Source organism: Anser brachyrhynchus, assembly GCF_964034855.1.
Source record: "Anser brachyrhynchus genome assembly, chromosome: 1".
Taxonomy (NCBI): domain Eukaryota; kingdom Metazoa; phylum Chordata; class Aves; order Anseriformes; family Anatidae; genus Anser; species Anser brachyrhynchus.
In genome coordinates, this window is record NC_137694.1 from 87,749,646 (window position 1) to 87,767,761 (window position 18,116).

At 41.8% G+C, this 18,116-nt stretch overlaps 1 protein-coding gene and 1 long non-coding RNA gene across 3 annotated transcripts in view; one reads left to right on the plus strand and one right to left on the minus strand.

Annotated features, from left to right (window-relative positions):
* The window catches only part of LOC308185045, a 28,883-nt gene extending 12,922 nt beyond the window's left edge, over window positions 1–15,961 (minus strand). For both annotated transcript variants that reach the window (XR_013943086.1, XR_013943087.1), the window contains exon 1: window positions 15,233–15,961. This is a non-coding gene — a long non-coding RNA (uncharacterized lncRNA). The remainder of the gene's footprint in view (window positions 1–15,232) is intronic.
* Window positions 6,865–18,097, plus strand: PDZK1 (PDZ domain containing 1). Its single transcript, XM_080570417.1, has 9 exons — window positions 6,865–7,013; window positions 10,811–11,022; window positions 11,328–11,580; window positions 12,496–12,632; window positions 13,941–14,136; window positions 14,394–14,590; window positions 14,978–15,172; window positions 15,970–16,269; window positions 17,256–18,097. Exons 2-9 carry the CDS (start codon window positions 10,813–10,815, stop codon window positions 17,325–17,327), a joined length of 1,560 nt encoding a protein of 519 aa, XP_080426543.1. The 5' UTR covers window positions 6,865–7,013; window positions 10,811–10,812; the 3' UTR covers window positions 17,328–18,097.
* The last annotated feature ends 19 nt before the right edge of the window (window positions 18,098–18,116 follow it).

Below are 18,116 nucleotides of genomic sequence, written 5' to 3' on the forward strand. Positions count from 1 at the left end.
ATATAAGACATTTCATATTACTCTACTGAAGGAGACTTTAAAACAGTCCAAGGCTCTGATTCACAACCCCTGTCAGACTTAGCTGTAGAAAGAAAGAAAGAGCTGAAGAGGCTGCTGCCTCCTTGCATAGGAAAAGGAACTTCAGACACCATACTGCTATGTGACAGAGGTTATGGAGCACAGCCTTCAGCCATCACAGCCCTGTCTATTAATATAAACTGAAAGTGACACTGTGTCTTCTTAATACACTGGGTTGTGGTGGCTTAAACCAGGTGTACCACTTTCCTGGACCTCAATTACAGGGAAAAATGTTCTGCAAGGAGTAGGGGACAACTTCTCAAAGAGAGGATGTGAGTAAGAGCTTTTTTTCTCCCAGTGTGCTGTACTTGAAAAATCAATTTTCATTAACTAGTTCGTGTCTTAAGAACCCAAGAGAAGGATGGCACTGCAAGGAAATGAGTGAGCTTGTGCTTAGCAAGTATATGGTAAGCAATATAAGTAAACAAACATTATTTAGTAATGCCTCATTATATGGATTTTTAGGAGGTGTACATGCTACCAGGCAAGAAAGTTCAGCTCTGATCAGTAAAGTAAGCATCACTAAGTATTAGAGAGAGGGAATGTTTTTACAGCAAAATATCCACATAAACCTTTTGTCAAGAGGAAAAACACTGTCAGCGATGTGTATCATTTGATGGCAACCTTATTTTCAGACCTAAACATATGAACTATATTCTTAATAAAAAAAATTACCTTTTAGTCAAAGCTTTGTAATTTTATATATTGGTTTTATAAACTTCAAAGATATACTTCACCAATCTGTCATTCATTACTAGCCCTGTTTTCTACTTCTCTCCTCCAGTGGAATGGCCATGAAAGCTGTTCCTTCACCATCTTCCAATAGAATCTTAGTGTCAGCCATGATTTGAAATAACATAATAAATAATAAAAGGCTTAAAAAGAAATTGGAAGTGGTTCAGAATCTAACAACATTTTTTTGTTGTTTTGTTTTAGACTCAAATATGAGTCTGTATGAACTCTTTAGACATGAGTAACAGTTAGACAGAGCAAGGCACTGTGGCACCATCGTGGCACCAATGTGCTGTAGAGGTCCATACACACAGTTCGCATCTGTGTCCAAAACATGGCCAAAAAGTGACCTGGACCATGTTTCCTGACAAAGGAGATTTTGGCAAATAGCACTTACTGAAACTGCCCTCTGGCACAATATGAACTGCACCAGGTTTGGCTTTCTCTGCTCTACACACTCTGACAGCACTGTAAGACCCTGAAACAAGCCACATGCACCCCACAGTTTCAGGCTACTAGAACATGTGCAGCACAGCTCTCATCCTGTTTCAGATGCTAAGTAGGAAAAATACCATTACCTTTTTTGTCACCATTGCTCAGTTGCCAGCAGAAGACACATTCACCCTTCCTTGAAGTTAGACAGCTCTTCAGGTTATTACAGAGAATGTGTGAACAAGGATACAGTGGCACCTTCTGCTAATATGCTCAAGTCAACTCCTTTGAAAGCCTTCAGACAATGAAAATAAGGTGTCTCAGACCTACAATCTCAAAACACCTATAGGTATAATGATACTATACCAGCTGGCCTGCTGGAAGCAAAAGAAAGTGCTAAGTTTTTGCTTTGGGGAGTTTCTTTGTGGGGAGGAGACTAGGAGTTTTCAAAACCTATGAATTTAGGTAAAGTCAGAGATTCTAGTAAGCACCAATGTTAAAAATACAGGTGCTTTTCTCCATTTACCAATGGCTGGGAAAACCATGTGACTACTTCACAGAATCACAGAATCATCTAGGTTGGAAGAGACCTCCAAGATCACCTAGTCCAACCTCTGACCTAACACTAACAAGTCCTCCACTAAACCATATCACTAAGCTCTACATCTAAACGTCTCTTAAAGACCTCCAGGGATGGTGACTCAACCACTTCCCTGGGCAGCCTATTCCAATGCCTAACAACCCTTTCAGTAAAGTTCTTCCTAATATCCAACCTAAACCTCCCCTGGCACAATTTCAGCCTATTCCCCCTCGTCCTGTCACCAGGCACGTGGGAGAATAGACCAACCCCACCTCACTACAGCCTCCTTTAAGGTACCTATAGAGAGCGATAAGGTCGCCCCTGAGCCTCCTCTTCTCCAGGCTGAACAATCCCAGCTCCCTCAGCCGCTCCTCGTAAGACTTGTTCTCCAGACCCCTCACCAGCTTCATTGCCCTTCTCTGGACGCGCTCGAGCACCTCCATGTCCTTCTTGTAGCAAGGGACCCAAAACTGAACACAGTATTCGAGGTGCAGCCTCACCAGAGCCAAGTACAGGGGGACAATCACCTCCCTAGACCTGCTGGCCACACTGCTTCTTATACAAGCCAGGATGCTGTTGGCCTTCTTGGCCACCTGAGCACACTGCTGGCTCATATTCAGCCAACTATCAACCAATACTCCCAGGTCCTTCTCTGCCAGGCAGCTTTCCAGCCACTCATCTCCCAGCCTGTAGCTCTGCTTGGGGTTGTTGTGCCCCAGGTGCAGGACCCGGCACTCGGCCTTGTTGAACTTCATACAGTCAACCTCAGCCCATCAGTCCAGCCTATCCAGATCCTCCTGCAGAGCCTTCCTACCCTCGAGCAGATCGACACACGCACCTAACTTGGTGTCGTCTGCAAACATACTGAGGGTGCACTGGATCCCCTCATCCAGATCATCAATAAAGATATTAAAGAGGACTGGCCCCAACACTGAGCCCTGGGGGACTCCACCAGTGACTGGCCTCCAGCTGGATTTGGCTCCATTCACCACGACTCTTTGGGCTCGGCTACCCAGCCAGTTTTTAACCCAACAAAGCGTACGCCAGTCCAAGCCACGAGCAGCCAGTTTCTTGAGGAGAATGCTGTGGGAAACAGTGTCAAAAGCCTTACTGAAGTCGAGGTAGACCACATCTACAGCCTTTCCCTCATCCACCAAGTGCGTCACTTGGTCATAGAAGGAGATAAGGTTGGTGAAGCAGGACCCACCTTTCATAAACCCATGCTGACTGGAGGGCCAGTCAGGGGGATCACCTGGTGGCCCTGTTGCCCGGTTTTGAATCAGGGACCTTTTGCATGTTAGGCAGATGCAATAACCACTACACTACAGAAACTATGTTGCCTTTACAACTGATAGAAAATGTTTATTTCCAATATAAATCTAAAACTTAACAGATAAAAAAAAAAGTCTTCTTTGGTAACACAGGATTTCTTCTGAGTGAATATCAGAAAGGTCTTGTAAAAAGAACAATTTTAAGTATTTTGTAAATGTTACCCCTAGCGAAGAAAGGAACAAAGGTCCTTATATTACCACAACTATGCTGTAGATGAAGAGGAACATACCTTGAGAAAGCATCCCCCTCAAAATCTAGTCCCTGTGCTAACAGAACCGCACCACCTATGTCACTGTGGCTAACTCCTGCAATACAAGAGTTCTGCAAATTCAGATTTTTGCCCAGAGATCCATATGCTTCAAAATTTTTAAAGATTTTTTTTTCTAAGTTAGGTTCCTCATTTTTGTAGCTGTGTGAATATGCTTGAGAACACTCTTCCAAAAGCCTGAAGAACCAGAAGAGAAGATACTGTAAGCCACCTTTATTCTGTTCCATTCTTAAATAATTTTTATTTTACTGGTGGAAAGGTAGGAGGTTTTGAATTTCTGGCCTCAAGAGCTTTTGTCAGCATTGGATGCACTAGAACACCTTCCACACAATTTACACCTCAGTGCCACAGATGTGAAGATCAGCTCTAACGCATGCAGGGTCCTGTTCTTGAGCACACATGGAGATAACATTCTCTTTGTGACTTGTCATCAGCATCCCATCCAACTTCTTGTCCAGGGCTAACCTTCTAGGGCTAACCACCTGCCCCAACTCAAAGAACCTTCCCCTCCCCATTCTCATTTACCAGCCTTGGTAATTTACCTCACCAGCATTTACCTCATTTACCAGATCACCATGCCAGAAGCTCCCAAGTGTTCTGCTGACTGCTAGACATTCCTCCTTCAATTTTCTTTCACCTTATTCTTGAAAAAAAAAAAACTTGTCTGGACCCCAAACATCCTCAGCTGACTATCACAGTGGCACTACAACCACAAAATACCTTCTGACATCATTTCATATGCTGTGCTGTGTCCTTATGTGCTGACCTGAAATCCTTGTATGTGTTCCCATCCTCCCTGTGCTTAGCTGCAAAACTGTGAGCTGCTGTGATTCCCCTTCTTTTTGTTCCTCCTTATGCAATCTTTGTCTCACTTGTCCGAAAGAGTGCAAAGCCACCTTATGCAGGGTCTGACTACATTTGTCTAGTGCTTACAACATTGGGGCTCACTCACATAGGTTTCTAGATTACACGTTATACGAAGAGGAACAACTCGTAGTCACAACAGGCTTGCAAATCCACTTAGAGTAAGTGGATCACATTAAGGTTTTTATAGCATTGATGCCTTTCCTGTTGCTGCACACATAGGTTATGCTTATTTCTATTACCTTTCCTCTGAATTAAACAGACAGCCATGGAAAACACAGGTGTTATTTCTAATAATCCATTTCCACAGCAAACTAATGAGGGAAATCAGTCCTTCTAAAGCTTTCTAAAACTGAATGAGACTTCATAACACAAACTTCACACCATCAATCGCTAAGTACCTTAGCATAGCAAGATCTCCAGTTAGGCTTCCCCCACTTCAGAAACACCATCAGTTCAGTCCAAGTCTATCAGCATATCCTGCAGATGTTTTTGTACAGTTGATAAGATATATTCAGCGGGTTGACCCCAGCCAACAGCCAAACACACAACCTGCCTCTCCACCATGGGATAGGGAGAAAACAAAAGGAAGGCAAGACTCAGATATTGAGATAATGACAGTTTTATGTGCAGCAAAAGTTGTGCGCACAAACAAATCAAAAAGAAGAATTCATTCACTACTTCCCATGGGCAGGCAGATCTTTAGCCACTTGCTGAGAAGCAGGGTGTCAACAAGCATAAAAGTTGTTTGGGAATACAAATACCATAATCAAATACATCCCTCCTCCCTCCTTCTTTCCCCAATATTTTAACGCTAAGTGTGACCTCAAATGGCACGGAACATCCCTTCGGTCACTCTGTGTCAGCTCTCTGTCCTCTCCCAACAACTTGTTTAACCCAGCCTACTCATTTTTGGGGGTGAGGGGTGGAGCAAGTCTTGACGATCTGCACACAGTTCAACAACAGCCAAATCACTGGTGTGTACTCAACACTGTTTCAACCACAAATGCAAAGCACAGCACCATACAGGCTGCCAATGAAGAAAGTTAGCTCCGTCCCAGCCAGACTCCATACAATCTCAACCCCTAATCCCATGCCATTTGCATCATGCTCAGGTCCCACATAATCTGATACAGCTACACGTCCTCTGGACTTTCATGCCATCTGTCAAGGACATCACTCAGGACAGAAGTAATATCATATTGGTTCATTGGGCACCAAGACTGGCTCGGTCTGGGTCACAACTGTACTCACACAGTTCCCTGAGAGGCTCATTCCTTTTCGGTTCAGATAGTTCCTGCTGTATTGCTTACTATATCATGCAAGTCAAATCACACATTGTTTTCCAGCAAGGATAAATATCCTTGAGGTACACACCAAATTTCCCCATCATTCCACATTGACTACCAAGCACACCTCGATCCATGAGCAAAGACAATACCACAAATGGTTCTCCCTCTCCCCAGGGGAGAGCAACCCACACTGTCTTTCCCACGTCCCTACATGCACTACAGGGACTTCATCTCCTCCCACTGTATGAAGGGATTTTATTTTGGCAGGACCAGGACAGTTAGCAGATCCACCAGTTAACACTGGCCAAGTGACTTCTGCTAAATTTACGTCCATATGCTGCCATTCCCAGAGCTCAATGCTCACACCACAGTCTTCAACAGTCCATTGTATCAGTCAATCCTTCCAGAGGTTTGTGTGTGATAGAAGATGTGATTCACCAAATTAATTCCTTAATTCTTGGCCTAGGAGTAAAAAAAGGTTTTTGTTTGTTTTGGGGTTTTGCTTTGTTTTCAGAACTGAGTAGCACTGACTTAGTTCTTTCTGGGGTACTGTGCCACAGAACCTGACTTGTAAGACTCAGGATGGTGTTTTAGGCAGTGGCATGGTTTATAGGGTGTGCTTTTGGCCACCTAGTAGTGGCATGCACCATGCACATGTAGCACGTGTCTTGGCAGGTTCATGGAAGTGGTCCTATTCAGCCAATCTGCTAAGCCTCACCATATCAATATCCCAGCCACCACCCTCTATTCCAAGGACACTTTACTCACATGGGTTGCTTGATTGCGGTGCGTATTTTGCATCCACAGGTAGCCTGTGTGATGTCCTCAATGGTAAATCACCACCTTTCTGTACATTGCATCTCTCACAATTACTGTCAGCGTTTCAGATTCCTCACACCTGTTCATCCTATTTTCTTCCCCTGTCCCACTGAAGAGGGAAGTGAGAGAGCAGCTAGATGGGCAACTGACTGCTGGCCAAGGTTAACCCATCACAGTCCTTTATTTAGCACCCAGCATGGGTGATTTGAACTGGGAACATCTTGATCTGCAGTCAAATACTAACTAGCCAGGGTCAACCCACCACAATCCAAAACTGCTCTCTTTAAGACATTTCTTATAGCTGGAGAAGGTTCTTGCCCAGAGCAAAGATCAGGCTTGCTTCAGATCACCTCCTTGACTAAGTTTCTGAATAATTATGAGTAGAAGAGAATCCAATGCTCCTGCAAAATGCATGTGATTTGCAATTCTGCAGGCAAGGACAAGGCAGCTTATCAAGGCATTAAACATATTCAGTGAAACTTGGTTAAATAAATCACCTTTTAAATCAACCTTTGCCCAATCAAAGTCCAGACCTACCTATAGGTACAGACACAGGAGGGAGAGCAAAAGAGAATTCCTGTGAAGACTTCTCCACACAGACATCACAGACATCCAGGTAAGAGATTCCTTTTTTTGCTAATCTCTCTTCCCCTACAAAATTCCATTTAATGAACCTGATAATCTTGCATGTAAAGCTTGCATGAAGTGAAAATAGTAGTAGACAGCCCAAAGTAACCTTCCTTCAATTTCTACATATGAAGAAATAATCTTTCCTCTAAAAGCTTACTCTTCCTTCACCTTTGTGTACCACTGGTTTTACGTGTGCACTTCAGGAATTAACATAAGGTCCCAGTGTTTGTCAAGAAAAACTGCTTTGAGCTGTAGTTGAGGTCAATACAATTTGTTGCATACCAATGTCCAAAGAATAGGGCGGGCCATCCCTGTATGGCGTTAGTCCCAATGCAACTGTGTGTGGGCTCAAAACAGCACTAAACACCTCATCAAGGGAAACAAGTCATGATCTGCAGCCTTCCTAACCATGCGTGATAAAATTCCCCATATTCTCCAGCTTCAGTGACATCTGTGTCAACTCTCTCACCTTCATACTTTTTTATGTGCTGCCCAACTAACCTTAACAATGCACTTTTGGCTTCAAAAACAGTCTATGGCATTGATAGCCACAGAAGGGCTTCAGCACTAGGCTGCTATCAAGATCATGGAGAGATTTGACTGATTTTTCTTAAAAATAAAATAAAATCTGTTCCCACGTATATTATTCATATGAGTGATATAAAGATAAGAAAAAACACAGAATTGTAAAGAAATCTGTACATGCAAACAGATGACCTTTCTTAGTATTCATTAGGCTGTGACTAATGTCTAATCTCTGCAACAGAACTTTGGCCTTCTCACAAACTTCTATCAGGAGAGAGAAAAAAAAATCTACCCAGTAAAACACAGATCATCGAGTTTGCTAATTACCCGGACTTTCCAACCACAGAAAGCAGTCATCATTCATCTTGTTTCTATGCCATCACAGATCTTTGGCAGGAATTCCTAAGATAGTGAACTCTGGAGTTGTTACTTGGCCACAACTATCTCTTACTTTCCAAATCTAATACCCACCCTAATGATACACATCACCTAAAATGGAGTTTCGCTATATAATAAAAGCATAGAATAGGTTAGGTTGGAAGGGACTTCTGGAGGTTGTCTGGTCCAATACCCCATGCAAAACCAGGCCAGCTTAGATGAGGTTTCTCAGGGCTTCATTCAGTTGTCTCCAAGGATGGAGATTCCACAGCCTCTCTGGGCACTTGTTCTAGTATCTGACAGCCCCCAAGATTAAAAAGCTGCCCTTATGACTGTCTAATTGGAATTATTACAGGCAATTTGCATCTGTTGCCTCTCATCCTATCACTATTAACTTACAAAAAGAATCTGGATCTGTGCTGTCTACACAATCCATTTAGGTAGTTGAAGACTACCTAAAGATCATCTCTTTGCTTTCTTTTCCCAAGACCAAATGAACCCAGCTCTCTCAGCCTCTCTTGAAATATCTTGTGCTCCAAAACCTAAACCACCTTAGCAGACAAGCCCTGATATCTTAATCACTCAGAGAGCTCAAAACTGGAGACAGTACTCACATGTGGTCTCACAAGTGCCAAAAAGAGGGGAGCAATGCTTCCACTGACCTGTTGGCTACATTCTGATACCGCCTACTGTACAATTGACCTTCTTCACTGCAAAGCTACACCACTGACTCATGCTCAGCTTGTGCATTTGTGTGTTGTCCTGCAAAACTGTCTTCTGGCCATCCAGAAGCCAGCCTGTATTGTTATGCATGGTTCTTTGTTGAATTTAATGAGATTTCTGTCAGGCCATTTCTCCAGACTGTTGAGGTCTCCCTAAAAAGGTCCTTCCCTATCCTTCATTCTATTGACCCCTGTCCCTCTGTTTGGTATCACCTATCAGTTTGTTGAGGATCTATTCTGTTTCACTGTCCATGTCATAAAGATATTAAACAGCATCAGCCACAGTTAACAACCCTAAACAATGCCACTAATAACCAGCCAAGAGCTGGACTAAATATTATTGATCAAAACCTCCTGAACCTAACAGCTCAGCCAATTTTCTGCCCATCTAATTAGATCCAGTCCATATGTCACCAAATCAGCTACATCGACTGTACAAGAGACTGTCTCAAAGGTATTGCAAAAGCTAAGGAGAACAGCATCCACTGTTCTCTGCCTGTCACAGAGCCAGTCCACTCATCATGAAGTTATCAGGTTCATCAGGCATTGTAAAAAAACAGTAAAACCATACTGCACGTCCTCAAACAACTTCCTGGCCTTGACATGTGCCTTGACACAGCCTCTAGGAACATTTGCTCCTAAACTTTCAGAGGACAAAGGTCACTGCCTAATAGCAGTTCAGTAGCAATCCCCAGCATCAAGTCCTTAACCAGCTGGCCTCAACTTCTCTGGGAAAGTAACACAGCACCCTGGAGACACCAACTGGAAATTCTGCTCCAATTGTCACAAATTCATTGGGAAACCATTTGAATCAAACTACTGCCAACATTTCAGCAGCCTGCCACATCCAAAACCAAATTTAATTTCTTCCCTTCCTTTCCCACACAGTGTCACGTTTTTATATTGATTGACGTCTCATTGCATTGTTAAGGTCATTAGGGTTGGAGATAGAGTTTTGCAGTCAGGCAGCAAACTGAGGCTTTATGGTCATTTCAGGATTCACTTGAGAATAGGAAGATAAGTATAGCAGCCCAAGTCCTCTGTTTCATTTCACACAGACAGACAGTATTAAATTACCTCTCCTCCAAGTGATTACCGGATGGCACATTCACACTGTCAGTAGGTGTATGCCTGAATATTCCACACTTTTGTTAAACCTCACAATACAAACCTACATTAATATCTTACCAAAGTCTCATATATAACAATATACCTTGGTAAAATGGCTCTGTTAGCTCCTCTTCATAACAGAATCAGAGTCTTTTTATTAAGATTCTGAGGCAGAGGAAAACACGGGCAACTCCAAGAACTTTGACTCTACCAGTAACTTCTAAAGAAAACAGAAATAAAAAATTAAGTACACAATTTTGTATGGAAACTGAGATGTAGAGCTAACAAACAGCTGGAAGATCTTTGTAGCTCTTGGAGACAAGGGTCTTCCTAGTTTCATTAAAGTCCTTCCCTTCAACCCTCCAATGCAAGTCTCACGCTCATCAACACTCCAGTTACAATGTCTTTTCCTGAAGCTCAATTTTGTTTAGCTAAAATAACTAAGAACAGGAATGCCTCATTATTACAAGGTCCTTCCTTGATCCCACCTGCTTTTCCATCTGCACAGGTTGCCCAGAGAGGTTGCAGAGTCTCCTTCCTTTGATATATTAAAATCTCACCTGGACATGGTCTCAGGCAACCTGCATTAGGTAGCCCAGTTCGAGCAGGAGTTCGACCAGATGACCTCCAGATACACCTTCCAACATCAATCATCCTGTGAAATCCCAGTCTGTCACTTAACTTCTCTGTAGTGTTCCAATATTTTTGTGCAGCCATTAATTTTCCTCCGTAAGACTTAATTCTGGTGCTAAATTCTCACCTCACTTTTCACCATGTTACCACAGGCAGACAACTGCTTTCTTCCAGCTCTTCATCTTGCTTAATTTGCTTTTAGATAGGGACACATAATAAGTGAGGAGCAGGAGGGAAAAGTAAGGAGCAGGAGGGAAAAAGGATTCATTTCTTCTCCCTTTGCACAGCTGGAATTCTAGGGAAACAAAACCCCAACAATTCTGAAGCAAACTGCCTCAGTATATATTTAGAGGGAACTCATCTAGGTCAGTTTGCTATTTTTGCTCACCCTTACCTTTTCTATCCTGTTTGGTAGAGATGACTTCTGTTCTCCACCCCCGGGAATGCAAAGTGACCAGAAAAAAACAAAAGAGCTACGGATTCTCCCTGCGTATTGAGAAGGACACAGCAGGACATCTCATCCGCAACGTGGAAAAGAACAGTCCAGCTGAAAAGGCTGGCTTGAAGGATGGAGACAGAGTCCTCAGGGTTAATGGCTTGTTTGTAGACAAGGAGGAACATACACAGGTACCTCTCTGTTTAATCTGGGATCACTCCTCCATGACCCAGATCCGCTGCCACTATGGAAAGCCTTCTCTCCAATTTTTATGGCATTTTCAGCTAGGAAGCCCAAGAGCTGAGTTAATTGATCTGGATATCTCCTTGCATCATTTATCACCCACCATGGGCATGAAATGGCTTTGAGGTGCCTCCATAGTGCGTAAGCAGAGGGATGTGACGACAAAACCAGTAAACTGTGTAATCCTTTCTGGGGAAATCTTTTAGGTCAATCACTCAAGCACCTGCTTGACATTTCATTTTCTTCACTACAGGTGGTGGAGATTGTGAAGAACAGTGGGAATTCTGTTGTACTTCTTGTTCTGGATGAAGCATCCTATAAAAAGGCAGAAAAGGAGGGAGTGAACTTGGAAGACGTGGGTCAAAAGGTGTCAAGAGGACAGCAGCAAAAGCAGCAGGCCACACCACCCATGGCCAATGGAGCAATCACTCCAGCTCCACAACCCCGGCTCTGCTACTTAGTGAAGGAGGAGAAGGGCTATGGCTTCTCCCTGAAAACCACAGAAGGTGAGAGCTCGGAGAGGGGAGATGGCATTATATACTACAGCAGAGACAGAGGAAACCACTGTTGTAGGAGCACACAAACTGTTATTGCTAGCAGAGGGGAAGTAAGCAGCAAGGTGGTTTCAGATCCATCTCCAGCCCATTTCTGAACAAGTTTTTTTTTTTTTTTTTTTTTGAGGACCACATTTTTTATGGGGTGGAGAAAATCACTTTTGCAGCACAAGCTTGAACACCAGACATAGATTAAAACTGCTGCTTTAAGTCCTGTTCCATTCCCCCAAATCACCTCAAAAACTACCACACAAGGTTCTAGACAGCTGTAATAGAGGGAAGACCAAATGCCTTTCCTGATTTATTTCATTTAGAAAGCGAAGAGTTTTCAATCTCTTTCACGCATGCCTATTTTTCCCCAAAGCCAGTCAACAGAATAGGTAAGCTTTCTGGAAAGCATCAACTCTATAAAGAAGGTAATTCAGAGCACAGCATAATTGAAAGACCAAACATGGAAGCCTTCCAAACACAGGAAATTCTGAAGTGTATAAAACAACGTTAAAAGCAGCTTCTCACTTCAAACTGTCAAAAATAAATAAATAAAATCCCTTTCAGCTATCTTCATCAGCCCTTTTGACAGAGAAATACATGTGAAATATATGTGAAACCCTTCTGGTAGAGAAATAAGATTATTTGAGCTGCAGACAATGAAAAAAAAAAATGCTTTCCTCTCCCACAGAAGTGATTTTTCCAGGGCAGAATAAGAGACAGAGGTGTGACTACATTAAAGGTTTACAGTGCCACTAGAATTTGCACATAAGCAGAGATCAAAAGTGTCTAAGGACATCAGTGCTGGACTTCCTTAACCATCAAATGCAGCCATGTTTCAGTGAATTACCCTGTGTACTGAGTTTTCATCTATTTCAGGTAAGAACGGGCTGTTCCTGGTAGATCTGTCATCACAAGGAGCAGCTGCAAAGGCTGGTGTCCAGAATAACGATCGCCTGATTGAAATCAATGGAAAAAATGTGGAAAATGACACACACGAGGAAGTGGTGGAAAAGGTATTTGTTTGCATACTGATTCATCTTCTGTTCTGGCCCGCTTTCACAGTAACTTGTCAGGGTTACTGAGGAGGCAGATCTGGCTAGTTTAAATGTTTCACACTAAACCTCGGAAGCTACTGTTTGTGTATCATCAGCACAGTAGAGTACCCCTCTGCTCTGGTTGTGCTGTCATGCAGCCTCTTGAATTGACTCTGAATGAATACTGCCATCAAAACAGGCCAAAAAAAGCTAAATAGGAGAACTATACTGTTGCCAGGAATCCTGTTAAATAAAACATGTTCTGTTCCTAGACATCCTGGAAACACTCCCAATAGAAAGAGGGCAGGACATCAAATGTGGCTTTCAGGGCAGGAAGAGGGGGAACTCTCTGATGATACAGTTAGCATGGAACAGGGTAAATTCATGTTTTTAGACAGCAGTTCCTTTCTCCTGCTACAAAGTCCAAGATTAATGAAAATTACACTGCAAGTAATTTCACTGCCTGGCCTCAGCTGCAAAGAACATTGCTAACGAGGCTTCCAGCTTCCCACTGTTGGCACTGCTAAAACACAGCTGGAGCTGAAGAGATTTCAGAGGGCCATGAGGCAGGCGGTACATGCTCTGACATGCCAGAAACACAATTCAGTGCACACTATTATGGAACTGTGCAACACTTGTGTTTCATGGACTACTACAGCATCAGCTGCAGGCTGATGTCGGTTAAGATGAGCGAAGAGGGCATCCATTAAACTAGAAAGGAGCTGGAGAAAGATGGAATTAGAGAAAGAGGTTGAACAGACCCAAAAGACTTCAGAAGCAGTAATACAGGGACATGAAAGAGGACCAAGAGCGTGACAGAAACTCAATGACATGGCAAAGACTGCTTTGAAACAAAAATCTGTTTATTGCCACTGTAATCCAAAATAGTGATATAGATGGCACAATATGTCAATATTGTGGAGGTCCAGATCTAGATGAGTGACAGATACTAAGGCTCATTGGATTTTAACCATCACTGTGTGCCACCCTCAGGACTATTAACTGTCTCAACTCTACAGAAAATTCTCCAGACCAGGAAAACAGTAAGAAATGCAGAAAATTTCCTCTTGTATGTTCAGGATCTCAGATGCCTGAGATCTTGGTATGTTCCAAATTACTAATTAAAAAAAAATCCTGTAGTAGCCTGGCCTAGACCTCCTTATGGCTGACATATAAACTGTACTCACACCATTAGCCTATCAGTACACCAGTTACTGAAGTAGCTACAATTCCTACACGTTGTTGAAGGGGTCATATCTGACTGAGACTGTACATGTACTTACGCAGGTAAAGAATTCTGGAAATCACATAATGTTTCTAGTTTCAAATGAAGAAACAGACCACTATTACACAAGCCAGAAGATGACACTGAACAGAGAGAGAGCCAACCTAGAACTGCTTCCCCTCAAACCACGACTTATTGAGCTCCGGAAAGGAGAAAATGGTTATGGCTTTTATCTACGTATGGAACAAAACACTGGTGGTAAGAACCAAGTTAACACACAGGCCATGACATTTGCTATACAGCTTACTCCTGTACAGGGTTTGCAGAACTCATTCTCCTTGTCTGGCTTCTTACTGCTCACCTAGAAGAAACCCTCAATAGACCTGTTGCAAACAAGACTACACTGGGGAAACTGCCTCAACCCTCAGTGAACAATTAGCCTTTACTATACAAAATAATGTTACACTTACCAAGCGTACTCCTTCACATTCATCTTTTTACTTTTCTGATCTTAGATCACGTAATCAAGGATGTTGATTCCAGGAGCCCAGCAGCCAAGGCGGGCCTCAAAGATAATGATATCTTAGTAGCTGTCAATGGTGAGCGAGTGGATGCTTTGGATCATGAGAGCGTAGTGGAAAAGATTAAGCAATCTGAGAACAAACCCACACTACTGGTAGTGGATAAGGAGACTGACGCCATGTACAAACTGGTAAGAAAATGCAAGTTACTGCTAAAGATTCATAATTCATCATTAAAAAGACACAGAACCAGCAACAAAACAACCAGTCTGCTCTGAGAGAGACTTCTTCATCTTGAAGCAAGTGTCTCAGACATACCCATACTTCAGCAAAACCAGAGCTACGTTGCTGTGTACCCTTTTGAAGAAAACACTTAACAAAGCTTATCACATGGATCAACACTGTAGTTTTCTACTCGAACAGAAAGTAACAGCAAAAAGTAGTTCATCGCAGCTTAAATCTGAGTCATTAAAAAAAAGTTTCAAATAAAGCATAAATAAAGCATAGTTAGCATAAAAGCTACAGATTTCACAACAGAAGTTTCTATATTAAACTTTCCTTTGTCACTGTTTTTTCAGGCTCAGATTTCTCCTTATTCATACTACAACAGAGGAAAAGATCCAGCTCCAGCTAAAACGGAGGAAAAAGTGGAGTTGCACAGTGAGCAGAAAGTGAACCACAAGCCAAGAATCTGCAAGATGGTGAAAGGGCCTAGTGGATTTGGCTTCAGTTTAAACATGGCCAAGAACAAACCTGGACTCTTTATTAATGAGGTACTAATGCAGGATGATGAACAACAAAAACCTTGGGTAGTCTGTTGGGCGGTCTCCTACCTTCCATGCTGTAAACGCATTCAAGAAATGCCACAGAAAAGACAAGCCTCTTCTCCAGCTCGCTTGGATATGAGCTGTAATTGTTAAAGTTAAACCGATATTGTAGGACCAAGATTAAAAGTTAACACCAAAAAAAAAAAAAAATCTCATTCTGTTAACCCTCATTCTAAAAGGAAGCAGAATCCAGGTTTTGCCTCATTTTTGTTTTTATTCATGAGCTTGGCATGCTAAAATTAGTTATTTTAAATAGGTATTTTTGAGCTATAAGATACCCTAAAGATGTAAGACACATCACCTGTGGAATTCAGTGTGTCTAAGGATCAAATTTCTGTTATCTCAAATTATATCTGTGCCTTTAGTTTTCTTGAGGGGTTCCACTCATTAATAAACAAACTGTCAAATGTAGTAAAGTTAAATTTAAGTTACCGCCAATAATACAAAAATTGTTTTTTCACCTTGTCTTTATGATTCTAGCATGCCATCTATAAGGAAAGTTTATAAAAAATCCAGATGCATCTTAAATCTCAAAAAGACGGGTTCTTTGTATATTAAGTCTAGGCCTATTCCTTCTTCCAATCCATTTGTTTTCTGCCCCACACATCTCCCTCACCATGCTTATTTTGCTGTTACGTAAACTAACAACAACAGAGCAGTAACACAACAGTCTGGCTAGCCATAAGTTGCTAATGCATCTCTTCAAGTTTTACGCTAATACCAATTTGAACTTGCCTTTGCAGGTACAAAGCCATGGGCCAGCTGACACAGCAGGTGTAGAAAATAATGACTTTTTGGTGGAAGTGAATGGGGTGAATGTGATGAATGAGTCCTATGACAAAGTGGTGGCAAGAATCCAAAGTAGTGGTGACAAACTAACAGTACTGGTGTGCAGCAAAGATGCTTACAAATACTTCCAGGACCAGAACATTCCCATCACAGCCTCTATGGCAGATCCAATCCATGACACTTCTGAACCTGCTGTTTATACAGAAACCACGCCAGCAGAGTCGGAGCGAACCTCACCTGAACCAAGAGAAAGGGTGAGTAACATTGTATTTCACAGATGTTGGGGTATCACCTAGCTGACAGGAAAAGAACTTTTTTTTTTTTACCTACTGTGTATACCTGAGCTAGGATCTTTAACTTGTGTTGTTTTTTTAAAGTGAGTCTGTTATTAATAGGGAAGGTGTGATATGATTATTGTAAAAAACTCTTCCTTTCCCCACACATAATGCGAGTATCTTTAATGCAAGATTAAATTGCAGAAAGAAACATACAGGGGATTTTGTGAAACAAGATAATCCATACATTGTGTGCCTTAATGAGGCAATACAATCCTTAAAGTGCAGAAAAAAAAGTGCTTAAATACACCAAAAAGCATAACCTGCTTTAGGGGAAATTAGGTGGAATATTTCAAAACAAACCATTTTGTAGAAGAAAGAGCAATTGATAGGTTATAATGACAATTTCTTGGAAGCGTGCATATTTTAAATTATTTTGCTCACATTATGATGGTAGAAAGAATCTGAAGCATGACAGAAGTCAGAAAAGCAGCAAGGTATTTCTTCTTGAAACAGTCATTTTGAACCCTCTGTGTGGTCAATCTTAAATACTTTTTTTTTTTTAATCATGCAAGAGACAGACAGGGAAGAATAAGACCAACACTGCCTCCTATCTATTTTTCACTACCTTTGTCTGCAAATGTCCAGCTTCAAGTTTTTTTCCAAAAATTCCTTAGTCACCAAGCAGCGTTTTGCAGATCTGAAGTTAGCAGCATTTTTGTGTGCAAATTCAGCAAATAAAGGATTTAAACAATAGGAAATCTCTGTTAAACAAATTTCTCCGTTAAACATAAGTAACCAAAGAGCACTTCAATGACAAAAATCCCATTTGCTGGCTCATTCTGTCATCCAAATAAATGTTTAATTAGTACAAACTAAAATATGATGCCTTCATAACATTGCAGACTACCCAGCATGTTTATGAACTAAAAATAATTCAGAACTTATTTGTTACTCCTCTGCAGGCAAGCTCATCCTCTTCTTCACATTCAGTTGCCTCAGCAGGAACAGACAACAGCGACGACACAAAGTTCTGAGGAGTCAAATTATGATGAGAATAAAAAGTCTTCCAAATACTCTTTCTTCAATCATTCTTTCTTACTACACCTGCAGGACCTGACTACCCCTAGGAGTCCTCCATACCCACAAGGGACCACAATAACTTGCTGAAATGCAGCTGCCTGTAATAAGCACTTCAGTGTAACCTGCAGTCATTTAACATGCTGCAATTGGCTTTCTACTTTGTAAAGTAGGGAGTCAGTCATTTACATCCGTAAAGGCTTTACTAAGTAGAGGTATACAGTTAAGTATGCTGTAGCAAAGGGAGAAAACATTTCATAAATTCATAAGTATCTGAGCCTTTTAAGGATAAGCTCTTAATAAAGAGCATCTGTTTTCTTGCCATCTCCCAGGAGGCAGTTCTCTTTCTAATCCAAGCCTGTCAACTCGATCTCGGTGGCGACTATCTGTGCTATATTTACGGCAATACAACCGCTGTGATTATGTCATAAGCTGATGTACGCTGTCTATTACACTCCTTTGTCCTACTAACACTGCAGAAATTTCTTTCAAACATTAAGCTAACTTCGTAATTTGTAACGCAAAATCTTTAAGCACTATCCTCTCTGCCTACAGTTGTGGATCGTGGTAGTTAGAAGTGTAATTCAGTCACGCAAGTTTGTCTCACTCCAAGTTAACACCACATTGTCTTGGATGTGACATAAATAGCTCTGTAATACTGCTATTGTATGCTTTGCCTCCTTCCTGTACACCAAAGACAATACAGAAATAAATTGTTTATAAAGTGGTTGTTTTTTTCCCCCAGG

Bases quoted from the DNA above. Each gene is read 5' to 3' on its own strand.
- PDZK1 (XM_080570417.1), top strand. From the start codon at position 10,813: ATGACTTCTGTTCTCCACCCCCGGGAATGCAAAGTGACCAGAAAAAAA. The intron at 14,137-14,393 runs GTAAGAACCAAG...TTCTGATCTTAG, and splicing joins TATGGAACAAAACACTGGTG to ATCACGTAATCAAGGATGTT. The intron at 15,173-15,969 runs GTACTAATGCAG...TTGCCTTTGCAG, and splicing joins CTGGACTCTTTATTAATGAG to GTACAAAGCCATGGGCCAGC.